Source organism: Brachyistius frenatus, unplaced genomic scaffold (genome assembly GCF_029030835.1).
Source record: "Brachyistius frenatus isolate BFR_SWC_R1_liver_20210118 unplaced genomic scaffold, ASM2903083v1 Contig_106, whole genome shotgun sequence".
NCBI lineage: Eukaryota > Metazoa > Chordata > Actinopteri > Embiotocidae > Brachyistius > Brachyistius frenatus.
Window position 1 is genome coordinate 1,345,001 of NW_027210705.1, and position 23,222 is coordinate 1,368,222.

Sequence of the window (23,222 nt, forward strand, 5' to 3'; positions counted from 1 at the left end):
TAACAAACCTTCAGGGACTTGTTCACTTCACATTCTCACCACTTTCAATCTGTTAGGACTCTTTAAATCTGCTTCATTTTCATTTGACTGTTTGAACTTTGAAATATGAAATTGGCTGACCTAATCCCCCTCCCCTCCTCCTTGTTTTATTCAAGCCCCATTTCCTGTTTTCCTCCTACTTGCGGTAACTATCGTTGCGCAATGAAACTCCAGCCAAACGCCCTGATTGGTTCTTTCAGCCTGCGAATAGTGTCTCAAAGCTGGAACAAGCTTTGATGGAGTGATGAGGAAGTCGTAGATCAAAGCCCATCGATGGAGCAGCTGTGTGTTGTAGCTCAGTGTCTTCATGATAAAACCCATCCTGAACTTTTCACTCCGGTGATGCGGGTTATTGTTCAGAACCTTTCTGGTGTGTTCAGCTTCCCAGAGCTGTACATTTATTTTTACCTTCGGCCCCCTCGGTTATGTGACACGCACAGTAAACAGTTCTCCTCGTGAATCAGCACATCCGTCTGTCTCTGCTCCTCCCGAGATCATCTCACCTTTGCAGCGCTAAGAATATTTTGGTTGTGCAGCGTTTTACAGAAAACACTCTCCTTTCTACATGAATGGCTCCTGTGTCTGTCTGTCTGTCTGTCTGTCTGTCTGTCTGTGTGTGTGTGTGTGTGTGTGTGTGTGTGTGTGTGTGTGTGTGTGTGTGTGTGTGTGTGTGTGTGTGTGTGTGTGTGTGTGTGTGTGTGTGTGTGTGTGTGAGAGAGAGATACAATCATGACTAATGGGTGTAATGGGCCCAGGCCTCAGGGAATGACATCACACTCCCATCATCACCGCTCCTGACCTCATTAGCAGCTAGTCATCAACCTGTGAGTGTGACTGACTGTGTGTGTGTGTGTGTGTGTGTGTGTGTGTGTGTGTGTGTGTGTGTGTGTGTGTGTGTGTGTGTGTGTGTGTGTGTGTGTGTGTGTGTGTGTGTGTGTTTTTATAATGGGATTACTTATTGCATATTTGTGTGTTCAGCTGCTCTACAATCCTTCAGAGGAGTGTATGAAGGTCAAAACAGCCACCGCAGTGATACCTTGAATCCTAAATCCTGAAGAGGAAGGAGACGGACAAAAAAAATAATCTTCAAACCATTCATAATAAATTATACATTGCACACTTTAAACTATAGAAACGAACTGTGAATATTTGGGGAAATATATGTTTGACAAGACGGACGTAAAAAGTAAAGCGGCCAGCAGGTTGCTGAGAGGAGACTGAACCTGGGACCTGGAAGCTTTTTGCTGTGTCTGCAGATTGTTACTGAAACTCAGATCTTACAGATCTCAGAATAGAAACAAACACTGTGAGAAAGTTTCCGACTCTCACACACAAAATGCACATGCAGTTCATTTTCAGCCACAGCGGCTGTGTGATCAGAGATGTTATCATCCACACCGTGCACAGAGAGGTGGGTTCAGACTGCCGAGGTGGAACGAGCTGATGAGGAAGGAGACTACAATGGAAGATGGTGATGTAGATTGTGATGAGATAGTCCAACTTTATTATTATTAAAGAAAAAGATACGGTTACTTGCTTATCGTCAGCAATTGTAGAAAAACTTGAATCAGACCAAACGGTTATTTTCCGTGCTGCGTCCCAATCTCATTCCACATACTAAGAGCTCAGTGAGTCCTGCAGTATTCAGCTTCCACTCAGGTTGGTGCACGAGTAGTGTTTCATCCATTATTCACCGCGATCATTAATATTCACAGTCAAATGTGACCGCCGCAGCGTGGATTTACTGCACTGTGCAGATGACCGGAGCGAGTAAGAAACGCAGCGGGGCGACCGCAGTCCCACTGAAACGTACCCGCAGCGACTCCAGCGTTCAGCAGGCCAACCGGCTGCGTGCGAGTACGATCGCCGTGGCTGAGTGCTGTAAGGGGGAGCTGCCCTCCGCCCTGAACCGAAAGCTAACAACGCCCGGCCTCAGTCGTTCCCGGGATTAGAGTGAATGTTTGTTCAGCCATTTCCGAAGGGCGGACCAATCAGGGACCGGTGTGGATGGCTCACTGCGATGATGGCGAAGTAGCTTCAATGCTGATTGGTTAAAGGCTGCTCCAGTAGTTTGAAAATGAACCTGAGGTCGACGTCCATTAGGACGCAACGACTGGAGACGGTCCTCAGTGGAGCGAGGCCAGACCGTAGACTGCGTAGAGAAGCTCCGAGTCTGAAAAGTGAGGGCAAAGCGAAAATGACATAAAGTGCAATACCACCGAGGGCCACTAGGGGCTGGCTCCAAAAAACCCGCTCTGGAGCCACAATGGTGTCTTTTGCCAAAGTCACTCCTTATTAGTCCTTTGGTGACCCATCTGAAAATAATCCCATCATTAATTAGATATCATGCCTCATAAAGTGGCCTGTTCTATGGCGTGAGTCTGTGGTCGGCAGGTCTGTGGTGCAGTCCGGTTCCCGCTGTGAGTGGGCGGGGCATAGTGTCCTCGGGTTCCAATCAGATAGACTCGGATCCACCGCTCACTCCTCCCAGCTCCTCAAAATAAGATACTTCTGGCTCCAAAATAGCAAGATGACGACGGCTGAAGTGTTGAAGTCGAGGCTTCAGAGCGGCAGTTTACAAACCAAAGGGACACCTCACGATTGGTTGCCGCTCGGATCAGACCCACCTATAAAGAGTGATCTCTTTATACCAGGCTACTGAATACTTCTAATTAAACAGATATCACTGAACCTTTGTGCACGTTTCATTCATTTGCATATTGTTTGTGCACATTTGTGCAGACAAAACATTCATTCTTAGGTTATTGTAATGCTCATAACATGTTAATCCGCATTATTCTGAGAGTCAAACAAACATCACTGAGTCACTACTCTTGTTTCTTTGAGTCGAGCAGCATTTCCACCAGAGCAACTTGGGGTGGGGGGGGGGGGGGATTTAAAGTTGTAAGCTGTGTTTTTACAGTTTTACAGCCACCAAGTTTTCTGCATGGACACAACAACATGGAGCTATGACTTCGGTAGAGGGACCAATGAGAAGGTCCAGGCCTTCTGAAGGAGATGTCCTGCAGGAATTTGAGAGGGTCTCCATTAACATTTTGTGTGTCTTGTTTTGTGGTGCCATGAACAAAAATGTCTCGGTAAGCCATTGTCAAACAGTTTGGCTTTGGACTGCAGTGGAAACACAGATATCAAAGGGCTGAAGGAACCTGAAGTTCCTTCGATAGGTCCCAAATGTGATCAGAACCAAATTCAGCAAAGACTTCTGCAAAGAAACGACTTGGTTTCTGAGTCGGGACGTTGTCCTGAAAAGTCTTCTGACTGAGTTGTATCTTATCACACCAGGTACCAGGTCAACCGGTTCAGTAATCGATCCATTAGTTAAGTAAAGAGCTTCCTTTAAAACAGAAAGTGAAACCCGAGTACACGGCTGAATGTGTTTACAACACTAGAGTGCTTTTAATTTGGAACGGGAGCTTTCCGTTTCATTTGTCCGGGACGAGCCGCAACACGGTCGATGTACCGGAAGGGCTTTTGCTGGGCTTTGTCCTATCGCCACGGAGACGAGTGTTTCATCTGACGCCGGTAGTCGCGGCATTCAGACGCCCGATGATGAAACTCAGTCACTCAGTCAGAGACAAACATTCGAGTTTATGGCCCTGCTGTTGTGGTCCAGCTAGAAATGTGTCGTCATTCTGCGTCTATTTGAAGAGATTTGATTGGTCACATTACTTGATAGTAAGTCAGTCATTTCAAACATGAAGCCCTGACCCGGGGGACAGAAAATAAGATTTATAAATATATTTTATCCCTGAGAAATACAGAATATTTGATGCTGTATGTTCCAGAATATAAATTTATTTCCCCCAAAAATAAATCCCAGACATGTTGGGTAATCCAGAACACACAATGTTAAACTGCAGAGCTTCACTTCCTGTCGCCCTCATGTCTGCTGCTCCTCACAACAACAGATGAACTCACTGCAGAGACTCTGTAGCGCCCTCCTGTGGTCACTCAGTGGAGCTACAGATCTGTTCAGCTTCACTCAGCTGTGAAAAGCAGATTTCTGCATGTAGAAAATAGGCCAGCGAGGAGGTGAATGAATCAGCTGTCAGCGTTGTGTGTTTCATGTGCGTGAGTGTGTATTTTTGTTCAGTGTGTGTGAGGCGAGGCCAAGCGTGTTTCACACTCTGCCCTCCTCCACACGGCGAGGTGGAAACGCTCGTCTCATCTGCATTTCTTATTACCAGCCGCAGTGCCTGTCGAGCTCCTGCTCTCATGGTGATATGATTGATGGAAGAAACAAATCATTATTTTTAGAGGTTTTAATTTCAGCAACTCTTTGGCTCATCAATTTGTTTCATTTCATGAATTATATTTCTCAAGCACAATTAGTGGGAAAATGACACATTTTGCTCCTTTTTTTTTTCTTCTCATTGCAAACTAAATATTTTGGTTAAGGTAGATTATGTTTGACAAAAAAGACCAGCTCAGCAAAATCTGTTGGCAATTTTTGGACTTTCCTTTCACTGAACAATAAATCCTAATTATACTGAGAATTCTTGATAAGAAAAGTAATCGTTGGTTGTTTTAAAGTTAAAGTTTTGACATGAAAATATGCTAATTTACAGTCCTTTCTTGCTGGGAGACAACCGAGCCGTGACGTCAGCCGTCGGTTCTAAATGGTAAATGGTCTGTACTTGTATAGCGCTTTATCATCGTTCGGTCTCAAAGCGCTTTAACGTGTTTTTTCCCATTCACCTCCCATTTACGGTTGGGTGGATCAAACTTCCTGGATCCTCAGATGTTTACTCGGCAGCTGGTCTCCACACATACGAAATCCTTGAAAGTTTCCAGTCCTGGAAAACACAAGAGACAAATGTCTGAGAGTCAGTCAGTCATTGGTCTGTTTTCAGGCTGAGTTCACGGCGTCTCCACGTGACCGTCCCTGTGACGGTCGGAGCTGAAAGTGCACCGAGCTCTGACTGCATGAGTGCACGTCAATGTTGCGCTTATGTAAGCTTCCTGCATCTTTTATGGCATAAAGGCCTGTTTTTTTTCCGTGTCACTGAGTCTCCATACAGGACATTAGTTCATGCACGCCCACATGTGCCGATATTTTTGGTCATTCTGGTTGTTTTTAGCATCCAGCTGCTGCTCTCATTACTCAGTCTGGTATTTAAGCAATAAGTAGGATTTAACGTGTCGTTCTTTTACACGTATGAGATGACAGAAGGCGACTCAACTTGAATAATTCAATTTGTTTTGTGCCACGTATCAAACTGAGCTCCTGACATCGGAGAGATCTTGAAGCCGTCGTGATTTCCCTGCTTTAAAACTCTCCTGATCTCTTTTCCCTCCTCAGAAGTCGCCCGTCACCATCCGAGAGACGTGTCTTTTTGTAACCTCTCGGACTAACGTTACCCGTCTTGTTGTTGTTGTTTGTTGTTGATTTGTTGCTGCTCCAGTGTTCCTGCGGAGCCACAAGAGCCTGGAGTCCGTGGACCCTCAGTTCACCATGAGAAGGAAGATGGAGCAGCTGCGAGAGGAGCTGGAGCTCATGGAGCATCTGAGAGACGTGAGACACATTTATCTCACCGTTTACTGTCCTCTGGGTGTCTTTAAAGGGCAATTCTGATGTTTGTTTTGTTTATTTTTTCAAACTCTGGTTTTAATTCTGCAGCTCGGTCAGTCATGGAAACAATTCATTCACGTTTCTCTCAGAGATGTGGTGATGTGAGATCAGACAATGATGTCACCGTGTTGCTCAGAATACATTGAAAGCATCAGCTGTGTCTCCGTTCCACTGTGTTTAGCAGGTTTTAAAGGTGTACTGTGCTAATCTAGTCCACCCAAGAGCTCCATTAGGGCTCTGTGAGAGGATTAGCTCCCCGCTCACTGATTTTTATCCACTCTGAGGTGGATGCAGGTCATTTTTCACCTTCTTATCAGTAATAATTCCAGCTGAAATAACCTCCTGTTTTTCAATGAACTCTCTGCTCCTCCTTCCATTTGAATTCTGTCTTTGAATTTTAAAGTGAATATGCTTCTCCTGCATCTTATCAGCTTAATGTCAAATTTTTTTTTTTTTTTTTTTTTTTTTTTTTTTTTTAATGCAAATGGAAGATGTTAAAAACGTACAAATCTTTCCAATACCGATATAGAATCCATATTTGGGAGCCTGTGAGATAAGAGTCCATCAATTGTTGTCAGTTAAGGGTTCAGGTTTTTTCCAGTGACTGGTGCTGTTATGTTTTCAGGTTGTTCCGTTGAGGAATGCCTGAAGAGGGAATTTCTTTCAACTTGACTTTGTCCCGTGAACGGATCAGATTCTGGTGCTCATAGAGTCACTGTGGCCACATGTCCATCCCCCATTCTGAACAAAATATCTTAGGAGCACCTCCAGGACATTTGTTTTATAAAATGTGGCACAAACATTCACTTTGAAGATGAACTGATTAGATGTTGGGGGTCAAAGGTCACTGTGACCTCACAGAACACGATTGAAGCCATTTGCTCATCATGAAATCCTCATAACTCAGGAACAGATGAGGGGCGATATTTCATGTTTGGTCAGATGTTTGTGACACTGATCTTTGGTGTCCACCTCGACAACTGTACTGATTGTAAAGATCTGTCAGGTTGAAGATGGGAGTGAAGCATCCGCGTTCTATGATTTGCAGCGACACCCATCTTGAAAACGTCATCTGCTGTCAATCAGCTTTGGTTGCCACTCATGTGAACACATTTAAGTCTTCACTACATATTTTATGAGTCTGGACAGACGTGAATGTAAACTGCAACCTGACTGCCGGGCGGAGGCCGACGCTTCATCCTCCATGTCGGAACATCAGCGTCAGCAGTTCCTCCTCCTGCTCCGACCACTTCTGAAGCAGATGTCTCTGTGATTTCTAAGTGGATTTCTGGATCCTTTTCTGGATGGACATCAGAGAGAATTACACGTGAAGTTGTATGTGGTTAAAACACCGCCTGGAACCAATGAACAGTGAATATTTCTCCCTCTTCGTGATGTTCGTTCTGCCTGAATGAGGCTGAAGTCATCTTAAAGACACGTGACCTTTGGGTGTGCTGTAGACTGTTTGTAGTGTGGACACAGAAATCCTTTTGATATTACTCACTGACTTTGTGGTTGAACTTGAACCCACCACGCGCACACACACACACACACACACACACACACACACACACACACACACACACACACACACACACACACACACACACACACACACACACACACACACACACACACACACACACACACACACACACCCACCCCCGTTGATGTTGCCGTCTACTCCTCGTCCTCTCTCAGAGCATCGAGAGCAGACTGAAGGTTGCCCTCCCCGAAGATCTCGGCTTGTCTCTGATGGACGGCGTCGTGCTCTGCCATCTGGCCAATCACATTCGCCCGCGCTCCGTCGGCAGCATCCACGTCCCGTCGCCTGCAGTGGTACGTCTCCGACCGTCCGCGTCGGCGGGAACACGCACGGGTGTACTCCAGGAAGCGCTGTGTTTGTGAATCTTTTTTTTTCACTTTTGTTTCCAGCCCAAACTCAGCATGGCCAAGTGTCGGAGGAACGTGGAGAACTTCCTGGACGCCTGCAGAAAAATAGGCGTACCAGAGGTAAGCCACGCCCCTTTTGTTTTTTACAATAACCACTTCTGTTGGTGCTTTAAGAACGACACATGGCCTCTCTGAACTGGGGGTCGATTTCAAGATTCAAAAACCAAACAGTTGAACCAGTGAATTGAATGAAACACTGGTGAGTTCAGGCGGTTTGTGTGCAACACCTGCGTCCGACTGGATGATTTGAAACAGAAAGAGGAACGATTGAGATCATTTGAAAAGGACATCACACAGTGTGAGCGGCAGTTTCAGCTTTTCTTTTCAAATTGACCTGAATTGAAATTGTTAAATTAAATCTTGCTGAAGTCAGCGATCAGACTCAGTCAGTTCTCGTGCAGCAGAAGTTTTCAAAGATAAACACGTTTGACTTAAACTTCCCAAGAATATCATTCATTCAGATTTCCATCGTTAGAATTCATCCATGAATTCTTCAAAGTAAAATATCATTTCTTACATCCAGAACTTGCCTGAGGTTCATCCTGCTTTTAGATTTTCATCATTATCTCAGTAATCATTGACACCTGTTGATACGTTCACTTTAAATGGGATGAATTTGACAAAATATGAACAAATACAGGCTTAAAAGAAAAAAGTAGCAGAACTCACTGACTTTATACGTCCTGCTCTACGACCCAAAGATCACAGGGAACATGTCGCTCTTTGAAAGCCGCTGCTGCAGGCGACCGACGCGTCGATCCAGTGGAGTTTATCGTTGATGTCCTCATTGTTCAGAATATCGATCCATCAGAAGCTGCGTTTCTTCACCTTTTACAATCATACACGCCGGGCTGCAAGTCAGTCCAGGGATTCAAACCGGCAACCTCCAACCTGAAAACACCCCCAGTTCTACAGAGAAACTCCCCGCTGAGTGCACATCAGCCCGAAGCAAACGGTCGTCTTGTCGCTGACGCGAGACGTAAAACAAACTGTGAAGGTGTCCTGCAAAAAAAAAAAAAAAAAAAAAGAAAAGTCTGTTGGACGTCAGCTGGGAGGAACAGAAGCCGACGTCAGCATCAAACGTGATCTGGTGATTTGTGTCTGGCAGTAAGGTGAAAAGTGAAATCAAGGGTTTTTGCAGGACACTAAACTGCAAACCAGATGTGGGAGGAAGGCTGACGGTTCTCCGGGTCTGACGTCTCCGTTACGTCGTCGTCCTGCAATCAGAGTCGATATCTAATCGAACGGCTTTCAACCCGAAACACGTTTCTATCCGGAAACCCGAGAGCCTCTCAGCCTTTTTCCCAGGACTGGTTTCATCTCCTCCCCGCTTCTTTTTTGTTCTCATGGCTTTTAAACGGGGTCGTTTCAACGTCTACATGTTACGCTGAATCATCACCGCTGTCATCGCTGCCTTCAAGCTTCCTCCATCATGACAGGACTCCATCAGAGCAGTGGCGTCGGTGTGAAGCAGAGCCGACAGAGCCGCTCGGGTTTACTGTGTGTGTGTGTGTGTGTGTGTGTGTGTGTGTGTGTGTGTGTGTGTGTGTGTGTGTGTGTGTGTGTGTGTGTGTGTGTGTGTGTGTGTGTGTGTGTGTGTGTGTGTGTGTGCGTGCGTGCGTGTGTGTGTGCGTGTGTGTGTGCGTGCGTGTGTGCGTGCGTGTGTGCGTGTGTGTGTGCGTGCGTGTGTGCGCTGTGGTGACCTGTTCATGTGTAGAAGGAGAACAAGGTGTTTAAATGCAGGTGTAGCTGTTGAACATCTGTCCAGTGGTTGACTGGCCGTAACATTAGCTGATGACATACCTCGTGTGCACCTGGCAGCGCCGGCGGGGACCAGAGCAGCCGAGGGGAACGTCTCTCTGAAACGAGCTGTGATTGGCCTGAAGTCACCGTCTAGTAAACCCTTCTCACCCCAGCTGTAAGAGATCATTAGACAACAAGTCGTTTACCTGTCAGGTGAATGTCTTACTATTATAATCAGGTGGTTATTTAAAGTACTGTAAATGTACAGTCATGAATCAAAGCTCACCTGGCGGTGCTTTTATTTTGAAGGACCCGGTTAGTGTTCGGCAGGAAGCGTCGATGTCGTGGCGCTCGACTTTGACGCTTCCTGCCAGCAACAGCTGCCACGTGCTAAAGCTAACAGGCTAACCATGAGCTAGCAGCTGTTGTTACACCTGAGCTGTGAATAATGAATCCGCACGGTAAATAACAACACGGCACTGCAGCAGGTCACCCTGGACACCGCCACAGCGGTGGTCTCCTGGGAGGTGGTGGGCTTTGTTTAGTCTCAGCAGCTTCATCTCAACCGTCTACAGAACAGATCGGATCGTTTCTCTCAAACTCCGAGTGAGATGACCGTCAGTCAAAAGTAAAACAAACAACACGCTGCTGTTTCCAGACCGTCACGGGGTCACTTGATACTTTTTTTTTACCTTTTAAATGTGTTTTTTTTATATATATATATATATATTTGTTTGTATTTTGTATTTGTGTTATTTGTTGTGTTTGTTTTTCTCCTGGACTGTATGTTTATACAATTTCATGTTTTTTTTTTCTCTGTAAAAACAAAAGAAAGTGGTCCAAAGGCTTTCTGAGCTGTTTATCTGCTTGACCTTTGACCTCCATCACTGCCTGCTGACTGTTTCCTGGCGTCCACGTGGACGTTGCTAACCGAACGCTTCTGCAAAGCTTCACCGAGCTAACGCGCTGAAAGCTTGTGTGCTAACGTGCCGGCTCCCATCAGCCACCTCACCTGCTCATCACGGGGACGCTCACCGGGAGAACGGAGGGCGCCGTCACCGTCCTCTCAGTGAGCATCCCTGATCGTTGCCATGGCAATCAACCCCCTGCCTGCCTCCCGCTCCCCCTCCGCCCCACCAGCTCACGCTTCTGTCTGTGACCTTTGACCTCTGTGTCTATCGGTTAACCTCCTGCCTTTTCTTTCTCTTTTCCACTTTTCCGGCTGGATGGCACCACGTCTTCCTCCTCCTCCTCCTCCTCCTCCTCATCCTTCTCCACCTCTAAACTTCCTCCTTTTCTTTGTTGCCATCTTTTTCTTCTTTTTTTTACATCGTGGGTTTCTTCTCCACCTCTAATGTTTTCCATCCTTCCTGTTCTTCTTCTCTTCTTTTTGTGGAGACTTTTTCATCCGTCTCTTCTCTGAACTCTTACACCTCCACCTTCCTCCCCATCTCTTCTTCCATCCCTGGTTTCCTCCTTCCATCTTTATTTCCACTTCTCTCTGTCTCCTCTCATCTCCTTCATTTCATTCTCATTTCTCCTCCTTCTTCTTCGTCTCATTCCTCGCTTCCTTCTTTCATTCCCACCTCCTCCCCCATTTTGTTTTCTCCTTTTGTCCCTCCTTTTTCTCCTTCATTTTCTCCCCCTCCCTTCCTCATGGGGGCGCCAGTCTTCCCTCTGTTCGCCCTATGACATCACCCAGTGCCGCCTGCAGCCGGTTCGCGCCACAGTTCGGGCGCTGGTTGCCTTGGACGCGACCCCTCGGGACAGGAAACAGGACGAGGTGATCTCGACTCCGAGCCCCGCCTCCCCCGGGGCGTCAGAGACTCCCTCATTGGTTTCCGTCACCACTCAAACCCCGCCTCCCGCCTGGCAGATCTGGGACATCGTTGGCTCGAGCCTGGTTCACATCCTCTGCCTAGTTCTGCTGTTCGTGGCCTATAGTTGGAGCGAGCTGACGTAACCGTGACAACAGCCTCCTGTCAGTCACCTGCCAGCCCCGCCTTCCTCCTGCACAGGCTCCTCCTCCTTATTTGTGCTGCATTTATGTCACATGGGAAAAATCCAACTCCAAATGAAAGAGTAGATATCTGGAAGCGTTCTACGAGGTCCCGCTGCTCAAGGAAGTCCTGGAAAATCACGCAAGCAGAAAAGTCGATTACAGACATGGAAAGTCAGAGAATTTGATCATTTTTGGGCAAAGTCGTGGAATAGAGTTTTGTTTGTAGCATGTTTAAATTTTAGCTGCCAGTCATCAAAATGTAAAACCTGGTTGACCTGCTTGACCTGGTTTCCTGAGCGGTTTCATCCGCTTCCCGTAAAATGAACATTAACACGAGTTTTAGCAACAAAACGATGACTTGAAAGATCTGGTGAGATGACGACAGAAAAGCCAGACGTAAAGTTTGTAAAGCTTTTTGATCTATTCAAATATGGAAGCGGGAGCTTTTCACAGCCAACAGGAGGAAGCATCACTGCTCGGCTGGAAGAGAAGCTTTAGGCCACATTCATGAGTTGTTCCCATTTAAAAATAAATCTTTTGCTCAGTTTGTTGTTTCACCGGTTAAAAAAAACGTGAAGTTTTGTACTGAAAATGACTAAACGAGGAAATAAAGGTCATAAAATTCATAGGAATGAAATAACGTGCCTGGATTTGATCTGATCAGCACAAAGGAGGACTTTTGTTTCTTCATTATCGATCATGTTTTAGTCGGTGAACGTCAGGGGATTTGACCTTTGACCTGTAGTGGGAACCCTGTGTGTAAGCCAGCAGGATCGACTAATGATGCTTTCAATGACCTGAATAAATGAAGCTGAACTTCCGTGTTTCTGCAGGATGATCCAAGTTTATATCAGCCGATGTCAGCGTAGTGATTTGTTCAAGTTTGAGTTCCACAACCAGCTGAAATGACCCCTGCTGTCCTCGTGTGGATCGATTATGTCATTTTTAATAATATCTGTCCCATGTGACACAAATGTAGCCTCGCCCCTCATCGCCTTCTCCGCTCCTTTGATTTTCCTCTTTTCTTTTCTGTCGGTGCGACTCAGTGTTGTCATAGCAACACGAAGTCCAGCAGGGACGGTCCCGTGAAGGTCGACGTGCGTCAGCCGCTTCGGTCCTGGACTCGCAAACATCACGTACTTCTTCATTTTTCTTTTTCTGGCCTCGGAAGCAGAAACATTCGCAGCTCCTCTCCGACCGGACGGATCGCCGCCGCGTTCAGGCGACCGACGAAAGCTGCGCGTGGCGACGCTCGGATGACGACGTCGTTTCACAGAGTCGGCTCGAGTCCGTCAGCGGCCGTTCGGCGCCATCTCGGAGGTCTGGTGGACTCTCGGCCGGAGGCCGGTGTGTAAATAAGGATCAGGTGATATCGAAACTCAACCCCGGCGGTGTTTCCGTGCACTCCCTCAATTCACTGACGAGTTTCTGGCCTTCGAGCCGCGTTAATGTCCAAAACCGCTTCCTGTACGTTATGTTACAACGTCAGCCGGGAAGATTCACTCCAAGTCGACGTGAACGGCCCAAACAGAAAACAAGTGAGGTGTTATACGTAACGACAGCGTAACATGTTTCTAAAGTCTGGAAACGTTGATGTAGCTCACGGGGCTGAACAACAAGGCCGCTCCGGGCCTGCTCCGTCTTTCTTAGCAGTTTTTCCATCTGAAAATAATCCGGCCGTTAATTAGATATTCGGGCCTCAAAAAGCAAATGTTTTTTGGGGGCGTGTCTTTTTGACTGACGGGCTCGTAGCGCAGTCAGGGTTCTGCTATCGGCGGACGGTACGTAACGTCCTCGGGTTTGCGACCGGGTCGAGTCAGATCCGCCGCTCGGCCGCCTGCGGCTCCGAGCCGCTCCCGACGAGCAAAGATGGCGGCGGCCGAAGTTTTGGGGTTTTGCGGATGAGACGGCAGCGGTAGAGCGGCGCAGTCCGTCTGCACGTCTTCTTAGGAGAGGCGTAAACGTGGGCTTCGAACCGCGACGGCGGTGTCGGCGTGTCTCTGACGTGCGAGACGGGTCCAATAAAGTCCGTCAGACTGTCCGCCGTCAGTCAGGCCGACATCATGCATCCAAACACCAACACCACTTTTCTGGATGAAACCATCGACGTCAGAACTGCTGCTGCTGCTGCTGCTGCGGAGCTCCTTTCATCAGGTCTACGTTGAACATCAGCTTCTTGGCTTCACGTCTGAAGCTCGTTGTTTCCGAGCGGTTGCGGCTGAAGAGTCCGAGCGAGTGAACTCGGAGCTCACGTTCACCACAAACACCGTTTCTTCTTTCTTCGGTGATGAGGAGCTGATGGAAGCCATATTTCACCAGTAGTTGATTATTTAAATCAGTTGGATGTATTTTTTGTGTTTAAAGAATTATTTCAAATGATTTCAAACTGATATTAACAGTACGATGTTTTGAACCTTGAGAAAAATGTGGGTTTCTATTTTTTTTTTTTTTTTTTTGGGACTTCTTGTAATACGAGCTCCTTTTCCACTGCTGCTACCGGCTCCGCTCCACTTTTTTCTTTTTTGGGTTTTCGATCGGGCAACAGTTGTGGACGGCACCCAATCAGTCCCTCCAGGAAATTGCAATAATTATCGCAAACTCAAGCAGTCTCTGCAATATTTGCTGTAGTTGTCAAAATTCCTGCGTTTTTTCCTCAAAAAATGTCGCCAACGGAAACTCTGCTGAAATATTACGATGAAAAGTAGTCTTTCCAAACAAAACTCAATTTATTGACAGAAATAACTCAGAAAACAGAAGTGACGGGGTTGATTAGAAATGTGATCGTATCACAATAATAATAATAATAAACATTATTTGTATAGCACCTTTCATACAATAAATGCTGCACAAAGTGCTTCACAGCAAGATAAATCATGTTAAATTATATTAAATCAAATGTTGAATTAATTTTAATTAAATAGCATTTGAAGCTCTTATTTTGGCAGCAGATGTAGCCTTTATATTGAATATTACACCCACAGATTGTCTGTTTCATAGTTAAATCCTTTTGTTTTCATGTTTTAAAACTTTGAGCCCGGCGGTTCTCTCAGCTCAAAAAAAGATTATAACTCAAATATTTCTGTGATGTGCAGCGTGTTCATAATCAAAGGAAGGGATTACATATTACTCTTCATCGGGTAATTGTTAAAAAAAAAAAAAAAAAATTCCCCTCAGCTTGCAATTTTCTATTAAAAAAAATAAAAACACTTCATTCTGCAAATGATATAACAATTGAAAAAAAAAAATCACCAAAATCAAGAATTTTTAAGCGTTACAATCACAAAAAACATGATTGAGATCCTGGAGGGGCTGGATGGTTCGTGTGTGTGTGTGTGTGTGTGTGTGTGTGTGTGTGTGTGTGTGTGTGTGTGTGTGTGTGTGTGTGTGTGTGTGTGTGTGTGTGTGTGTCCCATTGAATAGGACTTGACGGCAGTTTTATGCCTTGTTGCTATAGTAACGAGGCCGTACTGAGGAGGAACTATCTGCTGGGGAAAATCCAGGAAAGTGTCAGAAGAACTGGAGTCGGTAGCGTCGGTGGAAAAGGAGCTTCACATCTTCCACCTCTGACACCCTGATATGCAATGTGACTGTTTATGGAGAATATCTGAAGGGCTACAGAAACTAGACCAGTTAAATATCTATTAGTCTTCTTAAGCTGTTTATCCTCCAGGGTTTGATATACTGTAGAAGGGATTAGTGCATCGCTGTGTTTGTAACTTTGAGAGGAATGAAGAAGGAAAGGAGTGTTGATCTTCTGCCTGTCAGATGATTGGCTGCTGGAATCCTTCACAGGAAGTGAATGAACGGGTGTTTACAGCTTCCTGGCTTTTAAGTTTGGATGTTACGGAAACAGAAAATGTCTGAAGGATCTTGAAGATTTGGCATGAAGCCAAATACCACCGTCGGCCTCCGTCATGATATAAACTCCTGTCACTTTCGATGTGATTATTTTCAGCCGTTCATCCATTTTCTGTGAAGATTCAAACAGCTGCTTGTTTTTAAGCCACGTCGGCCCGTCGGGATATTTTTAAGACTTGTGTATGATGTTTGACATTGTTAAAGATTGAGGTAATAAATACCGTTTAGGGATGTTTTCTGTTCTGCAGCGTCATTGTTGAGGCAGCTGGAGGTTTCAGAGTCAGTCGATCAACATCAGCACCGGAGTTCAGCATGTTTATAACATGTTTATGTGACACGTTTATATGACACGTTTATATGACATGTCTGTATGACATGTTTGTATGACATGTTTGTATGACATGTTTATATGACATGTTTATATGACATGTTTATATGACATGTTTATATGACATGTTTGTATGACATGTTTGTATGACATGTTTATATGACACGTTTATATGACATGTTTATATGACATGTTTGTATGACATGTCTATATGACATGTTTGTATGACATGTTTATATAATATGTTTATATGACATGTCTGTATGACATGTTTGTATGACATGTTTGTATGACATGTTTATATGACATGTTTATATGACATGTTTGTATGACATGTTTGTATGACATGTTTATATGACATGTTTGTATGACATGTCTATATGACATGTTTGTATGACATGTTTATATAATATGTTTATATGACATGTTTATATGACATGTTTGTATGACATGTTTGTATGACATGTTTATATGACATGTTTATATGACATGTTTGTATGACATGTTTATATGACATGTCTATATGACATGTTTGTATGACATGTTTATGACATGTTTATGGCATGTTTATAGGACACGTTTGTATGACACGTTTATATGACACGTTTATATGACACGTTTGTATGACACGTTTATATGACACGTTTATATGACACGTTTGTATGACACGTTTATATGACACGTTTGTATGACACTTTTATATGACACGCTTATATGACACGCTTATATGACATGTTTGTATGACATGTTTATATGACATGTTTGTATGACATGTCTATATGACATGTTTGTATGACATGTTTATATGACATGTTTATATGATATGTTTATATGACATGTCTGTATGACATGTTTGTATGACATGTTTGTATGACACATTTGTATGACATGTTTATATAACACGCTTATATGACACGCTTATATGACATGTTTGTATGACACATTTGTATGACATGTTTATATAACACGCTTATATGACACGCTTATATGACATGTTTGTATGACATGTTTATGGCATGTTTATAGGACACGTTTGTATGACACGTTTGTATGACACGTTTATATAACACGTTTATATGACACGCTTATATGACATGTTTGTATGACATGTTTATATGACATGTTTATATGACATGCTTATATGACATGTTTATATGACATGCTTATATGACATGCTTATATGACATGTTTGTATGACATGTTTATATGACATGTTATATGACATGTTTGTATGACATGTTTATATGACATGTTTATATGACATGTTTGTATGACATGTTTGTATGACATGCTTATATGACATGTTTGTATGACATGTTTATATGACATGCTTATATGACATGTTTATATGACATGTTTGTATGACATGTTTGTATGGCATGCTTATATGACATGTTTATATGACACGTTTGTATGACACGTTTGTATGACATGTTTGTATGACATGTTTATATGACACGTTTGTATGACATGTTTGTATGACATGTTTATATGACATGCTTATATGACATGCTTATATGACATGTTTGTATGACATGTTTATGTGACATGTTTGTATGACATGCTTATATGACATGTTTATATGACATGTTTGTATGACATGTTTGTATGACATGTTTATATGACATGTTTATATGACACGTTTGTATGACATGTTTATATGACATGCTTATATGACATGCTTATATGACATGTTTGTATGACATGTTTATATGACATGTTTGTATGACATGTTTATATGACATGCTTATATGACATGCTTATATGACATGTTTGTATGACATGTTTATGTGACATGTTTGTATGACATGTTTACATGACATGTTTATATGACATGCTTATATGACATGCTTATATGACATGTTTGTATGACATGTTTATGTGACATGTTTGTATGACATGTTTACATGACATGTTTATATGACATGCTTATATGACCTAAAACTTGAGCACATCGAGCTTTGTGTTAAATTTCCGGGGAACAGAAAGGAGCAGCAGGGAGGACATATTCAGCGATTAGAAATTGACGGCGCGTAACCCCGGTAACGTCCAAGACAAGCCGGCCGTTTCCCGACGCGCCGCCTTTCGGTCTCGGAGAGACGCTCTCGCCCGTTGAAACGTCGCCCGGCTCGTCGCTTCATCGCCGCAGACTTTCTAGAAGCGTTTCAAAGAGTCTCCGTCGAGACACAAAGTCGGACGTTCCCGTGCTGATGTTTCAGGTCCGCGGGGAGATTCTGAAACGTTCTCGTACCAACGTTCAACCAAAACAACGTGCGCTGCTCAGGGTGCTGATGTTGATCAAGAGCTGAAACGTACTCGTGGAAGTTATGGCTTCTCCCCGCTCGGTGCCCTTCACACCGGTCAGGAATGTACAGAAGGAGGTGAAAGAGTCCTTCTTCACAGCCGGTTTCTTCCCATTACGAGTCGGTGCTCTCGAACGTCACGCCGACTCAGCAGCACCGGTTTGAAACGACTGGACGCAAAATGTCAGTAAAGATTTTCGGGCCTCAGAGTTCTTTTTACTCGCATGAAACTTTAATACAAAAAAAACAAACATCCGACAACGTGAGTGAACCCGAGACAGCTTCACATACTTTCTGAAAGACGCCTTTGCATTGTGCACGTCGTGTGTCTAAATCCTGTGCCGCCTTTGTCTCCTCTCTGCCTCTTTGTCTGCTCCTCTTCCTCCTCTTCCTCCTCTTCCTCCCTCCATCTCTCGCCGTCTCCCAGGACAAGCTGTGTCTCCCTCACCACATCTTGGAGGAGAAAGGCCTGGTGAAGCTGTGCATCACGGTGCAGGCTCTGGTGGACGAGGCCCCCCCCAAACTCTCCCTCCTGACGTGAGCGGGCGGAGGCGCTGCGGAGGTGGGCGGAGCTTCCACCGACTCGCACGTCGAAACCAGCGCACGCCCGCATCTGGAGAAGGAAAAAAAGAAAAACCGCCTCGGCGGTCGCTCTGCCCCCTGCTCGGTAACAAAGAGTGTTTTTTTGTTTTTTTTTATTGTATTTACAGATGCAAAGTAGTGTAAAGGGAACTAAACCCATCAGATGTGGTTTTCTTTACTAATTCATAAAAGGGGAACTTCTGCGTGCTTTAAGAATTTAGCGTCACGACGGGCGGACGAGGCGGAGAGATAGACGAGGTCGGCGGTCGGTTTGGGTTTCGGACCGCGAGTGAAACGATGAACCGTGGATTCAGAGAAACACCGGAAACACACTTTTGAACGAAAGGGCGCAAAAAACAACGGCCGACGTCTGTTCTTGTTCTCGACTTAGACGTAGAAAATGTTCCTCTCGTCGGTACCGAGCACTTGATGAAATGTAAAGGTCATCAGGACACGGAGAGAAGTTTCAGTTTGAGATTGAGTCAAAAATATGTGAGGAAGTTCATTTCATGTGATTCTACTTCATAATGTTAAACCTCAAGAAAAAAAGATGAGTAAGTCGTCAAATTACGCCAATTGTAATTTTACAGTCATATTACATGAAATGGCCTCATTTTGTTTTCTTCTTGGCTTTCATCTTTAAAGAGAAATTGTTTTGTAAAATTACAACCAATTGTTATTGTACAATTTTTTTGCAAAACAAGATTCTGGCTTTATTCTTAATTCCCTTTTCTTTTTTTTTTAGATATTGCATCTTTATTGTAAAACTCTCCACGTTTTCTTCCTGTAACGATCTCTGATAATCTGTGAGGTTTAACTGAATGACGGCTGTAGAGCAGAACTTCACTACTTTACATCGTCTGATCTATGCACACCGACAAAACTCTTCATGCTTTCTACGCACCACCACTCATCTCACCACAGGTGGTTCTTTTTTCCCTGGTGAAGTGTTTTCTGGTTCGTTTTGAGTATTTCGTTCCCTGAAGAAAAGAAAACCAAAAACATTTGAGTGTCGACGCGGAGGGAGACGCTTTCAACCACCACTTCTATTTAAACCTGAAGATATTTATAATTTAAAGAGAAGCTGAGAAACAGCGGTTCAGTCGTTATATACAGTGAAAAAGAAAGAGGCCAAAAATATTTTTCTCTAATATATTTTAGGTATAACTGTGTTTTATAAAGTTTGACTAAGACGTTGTGTGTGGCTCTCTGCGAGCCCTGAAGCAGGTGGGAGTGTGTTGACCTCGGCGGGACGCTAATCTCTCTGATGGACTCAAAACAGGTCCGGGTGATTTTTTTTTTATTCTGTTGTCGGTGGTCTTGTGTTCTCGGAGGAGTCGGCAGGTGAAGCTCCATCTGGACGAGGTGTTTTGTGAGATGCAGTTTGCTCGATGTGCCAACGGAGCGAAATGCGAGAACGTCGGTCGCCATGCTTCAAAGGGGGGGCGAATCGCACCCTCCGCGTCACTGAGGCCACAGATGGATCACTGAGTGGGCACGGGACCGTGGAGTCAGGGGTCAGCTGGGTTGAAGTGATTGGTTCAGATATCTTGATGGTGAGTCAATGAAACGACTTCAACTCAAAACAGCCACAAAGAAACTAAAAAAAAGATCACGGGGGGATTTTGTCTACTGTGTAGGCGGGAGGGAGGGTGGGGGGGGCTCACACGTCCGTGCCCCGGAGGCCCGTTTTCTGTTCATCCCTCTCTGGCTGAGGTTCTGGGCTCGTCACGCTGTATTTAGTGGATGAACCCCCGATTATCTGCGGAGTCTTTCCTAGAGTCCCGTGTTAACACTGAGTCAGTTGTGTATGTGGTTTTCATATTTCAGGGTGAGGTGTGTGTGTGTGTGTGTGTGTGTGTGTGTGTGTGTGTGTGTGTGTGTGTGTGTGTGTGTGTGTGTGTGTGTGTGTGTGTGTGTGTGTGTGTGTGTGTGTGTGTGTGTGAGAGAGGTCTCATGGAGCCACACCTCCGGCTCAAACTATCCAGACTGGCTCGGGAATTTTTACACCTTTTTAAAACTCTTCAACTTTGTTTAAAAAAAAAAAAAAAAAGTTCAGATTAATTTCAGGCTGCTTTGCAGAGTAGATTTGAAGTTGATGCAGTTAAATGTTCCTCTGACCTGCTGACTGTTACAGAACCAGTGGTGTGTGTGTGTGTGTGTGTGTGTGTGTGTGTGTGTGTGTGTGTGTGTGTGTGTGTGTGTGTGTGTGTGTGTGTGTGTGTGTGTGTGTGTGTGTGTGTTTAAACCTGCGTTGTTGCTGTGTGAGATTAGTGTGTGTGACTCAGGGTCAGTTTGGGTTTACGACACTGTTGATGCCTCGTTCCACAGCCTGCTACGTCAACAGTATTTCTGTGTGTGTGTGTGTGTGTGTGTGTGTGTGTGTGTGTGTGTGTGTGTGTGTGTGTGTGTGTGTGTGTGTGTGTGTGTGTGTGTGTGTGTGTGTGTGTGTGTGTGTGTGTGTGTGTGTGTGTCAGGGCCGACCAGGCACAAACTGAGACTTTAAAGGGGCAGTAGATAGTTATTGCCCTCTTCTCTGAGTTCATCTGTGAAACAGTCCTCGGGGTCGTATTCCCTACGTTTCCAGAGTTACTCCCATCGATGGGAATCTTAGAAAATGATTCGATTTATGTCCTTTATCTAAGAATTTGACCATAAAGTTAAGACCAAAGTTAAGGGAGCTAAAGAAACGAGTACGTTTAAAGGAACGTTAAAGAAACGAGTACGTTCATCCCGTGTCGTAATCGCGGGTATATTTCGACTCCTCTTTAACTACAGGAGGCTTTTAGGTTCATTCATCCACAGAGACAAATGAAGACTGCTGTCAGGGCTGCTTACGGCTCATCGCCTTCTCCAATAACTATATGAATAACAGGAAAGTCCTCCACGTAAAAGACTATTAACAATATTGAATTCTCTACTGGAAGACTGACTTCTCGACTGTGATCAGTTTCTGTCTTAAAGCTTCGGTACTGTGAGCCAGCTTCAACTACAAGCTGTCGGCCTCTGTGCACGACTGCTGACCAATTTATTTAATGTAAATGTACTGTCACAAAATAATGGAACAAAGTATTAATTTCAACTGAATATAATTCAAGTCGAAGGGACCTACAAAATAAAAGTGAAATGCCGCCCTCTACAGGTGGAGAGCAGGAATCACAGAAGCAGCTGAAGGTGTCCAGGCTGGAAGGTAAACTGTGAAACAGAGAAAAGGGACTTGAGGCTTTCTTTTTGAGGCCGATTACTTTTTTTCCCCTCCGGTCACCATAGCAACCACCCATCAGGTTAACACTGCGGTGAGTCTGTGTTCGATCACAAATCTACATCCTGCCCCTTTAAAGGTCTCGGCCGTCCTGTTCTTCCTCTGATGAAGCGCGGAGCGGTTTTGAACCAGCAGCCTCGTATGAATGAGCGTGAATGAATTTCTTTTCTTTTTTTTTTTTTTTCTGTGCAGCTTGGTATCCAAAGCTTGAGCTACTTAAAGATTCAGCAGTAAAACAGCAACAAAATGAATAAATGCTTCCACTGGACAGATTTGACAGTTGCCAAAACAAACTTTAAAAGATAAAAGCAAAGGATTTAATTTAAATGTACTGTAAACCTGTGTTACATATTATTTATCACAAGGACTTCCTGTGTCTATGTACTGTATATTTCATCATAAAAACACTCCAATCAGCAAACTTTAAGCACCTGTTCTTCAGAACTATGTGATTTAAGAACATAAATGTTCACGTTTTTTAAACACTATAGGCAATTTAGTGAAATAACACCAAAAAAAACCTGTATATTCATACATAAGTTTGCTATTTTTCATGTAGCCTAAAATCTGTAAAAAAAAAAAAGATAAAGAGCAACAAATAGTCTGACGTCCACAGACGACGATCACAGCGAAGAAACCTGAAGCTGTCTTACATTCCTCACATCAAATTATATTCAGTTTAATTCAGCCGTTATTCTGAGGATTATAATGCTGAACAGACTGAAAAAGGAGAATTATGAGCAGCTGAGATAAATAAAGGAGCCTGACGATGTCAGCTGGCTTGTTTGTAATCCGTTTCTGTACTTCTGTTATTTTCCAGTTCTGTTGTCGTCACAGCGTTCCGGGAAAAAGCAATAAAACCAAACTGCTGCTTCCCCGACAGAATCTGCACTTTAAACTTTGTGTGTTCGTACCTTTGTTTTGGCAACTGAGCAAATCAAAAAAAAAAAAAAAATCACCTTTAAAAAAGTTTAAAAAAAGTTGAAGATGGAAATGTGACGCTGGTGTAAATTGTGTAAATGATGCCTGCTGAACGTAAAGCAGTGTCGTCGTTGTTTTCTTTTTTTATGTCTCATATTTTGTATAAATCTTCTTGTCCACAAACGGCCTGTTCTCACATTTTTGTACTTTTCTGACTGGGAGCAAATTTTATTTTTGTGACTTCTTTTCAGGTTTGTTAAAATTTCTTTGTAAAATGCCCTTTTTGTAACCCTGTGAACCTTTTGTGTATTTTGTTGTACAGCAAACTGAGATCTCCGTGCATGAGGTGTCCTTGTAACGTCGCCTTAACTGCTGTGAATACTGTACATACTGTATTTCTCCACTTTATCAGTAAAGACCTCACCTGTCCAAACTAACACCTCTTGTTGCATCACTGCACCCACACAATGAAAAAAAGCACTCAGTCTGAACAACGTCTTTCCCCCCAAAAATGTTTTACACTTTATTTGACACAAAAATAAGAATTTTGAAAAATAAATTCTTGGATTTGACCTTTGATGGAGAAGACATGTGCAAAGTGTGAATACTTACCATGACTTTATCAGAGAAGCTGCATG

General features: G+C 44.0%; 1 protein-coding gene across 7 annotated transcripts in view; it reads left to right on the plus strand.

Moving 5' to 3' along the window:
- lrch1 (leucine-rich repeats and calponin homology (CH) domain containing 1) overlaps positions 1-23,021 on the plus strand; it is a 91,682-nt gene extending 68,661 nt beyond the window's left edge. For 5 of the 7 annotated variants that reach the window (XM_069712080.1, XM_069712082.1, XM_069712084.1 and 2 more), the window contains 4 exons: positions 5,466-5,575; positions 7,334-7,471; positions 7,568-7,645; positions 10,998-15,420. In XM_069712080.1, the coding sequence (XP_069568181.1) occupies positions 5,466-5,575; positions 7,334-7,471; positions 7,568-7,645; positions 10,998-11,291 (620 nt within the window). In that variant the 3' untranslated portion in view covers positions 11,292-15,420. Of the gene's footprint in view, positions 1-5,465; positions 5,576-7,333; positions 7,472-7,567; positions 7,646-10,997; positions 15,421-18,246 lie in introns of those variants that run through there. The other 2 variants (XM_069712085.1, XM_069712087.1) reach the window with 1 other exon arrangement.
- Positions 23,022-23,222: the final 201 nt, after the last annotated feature.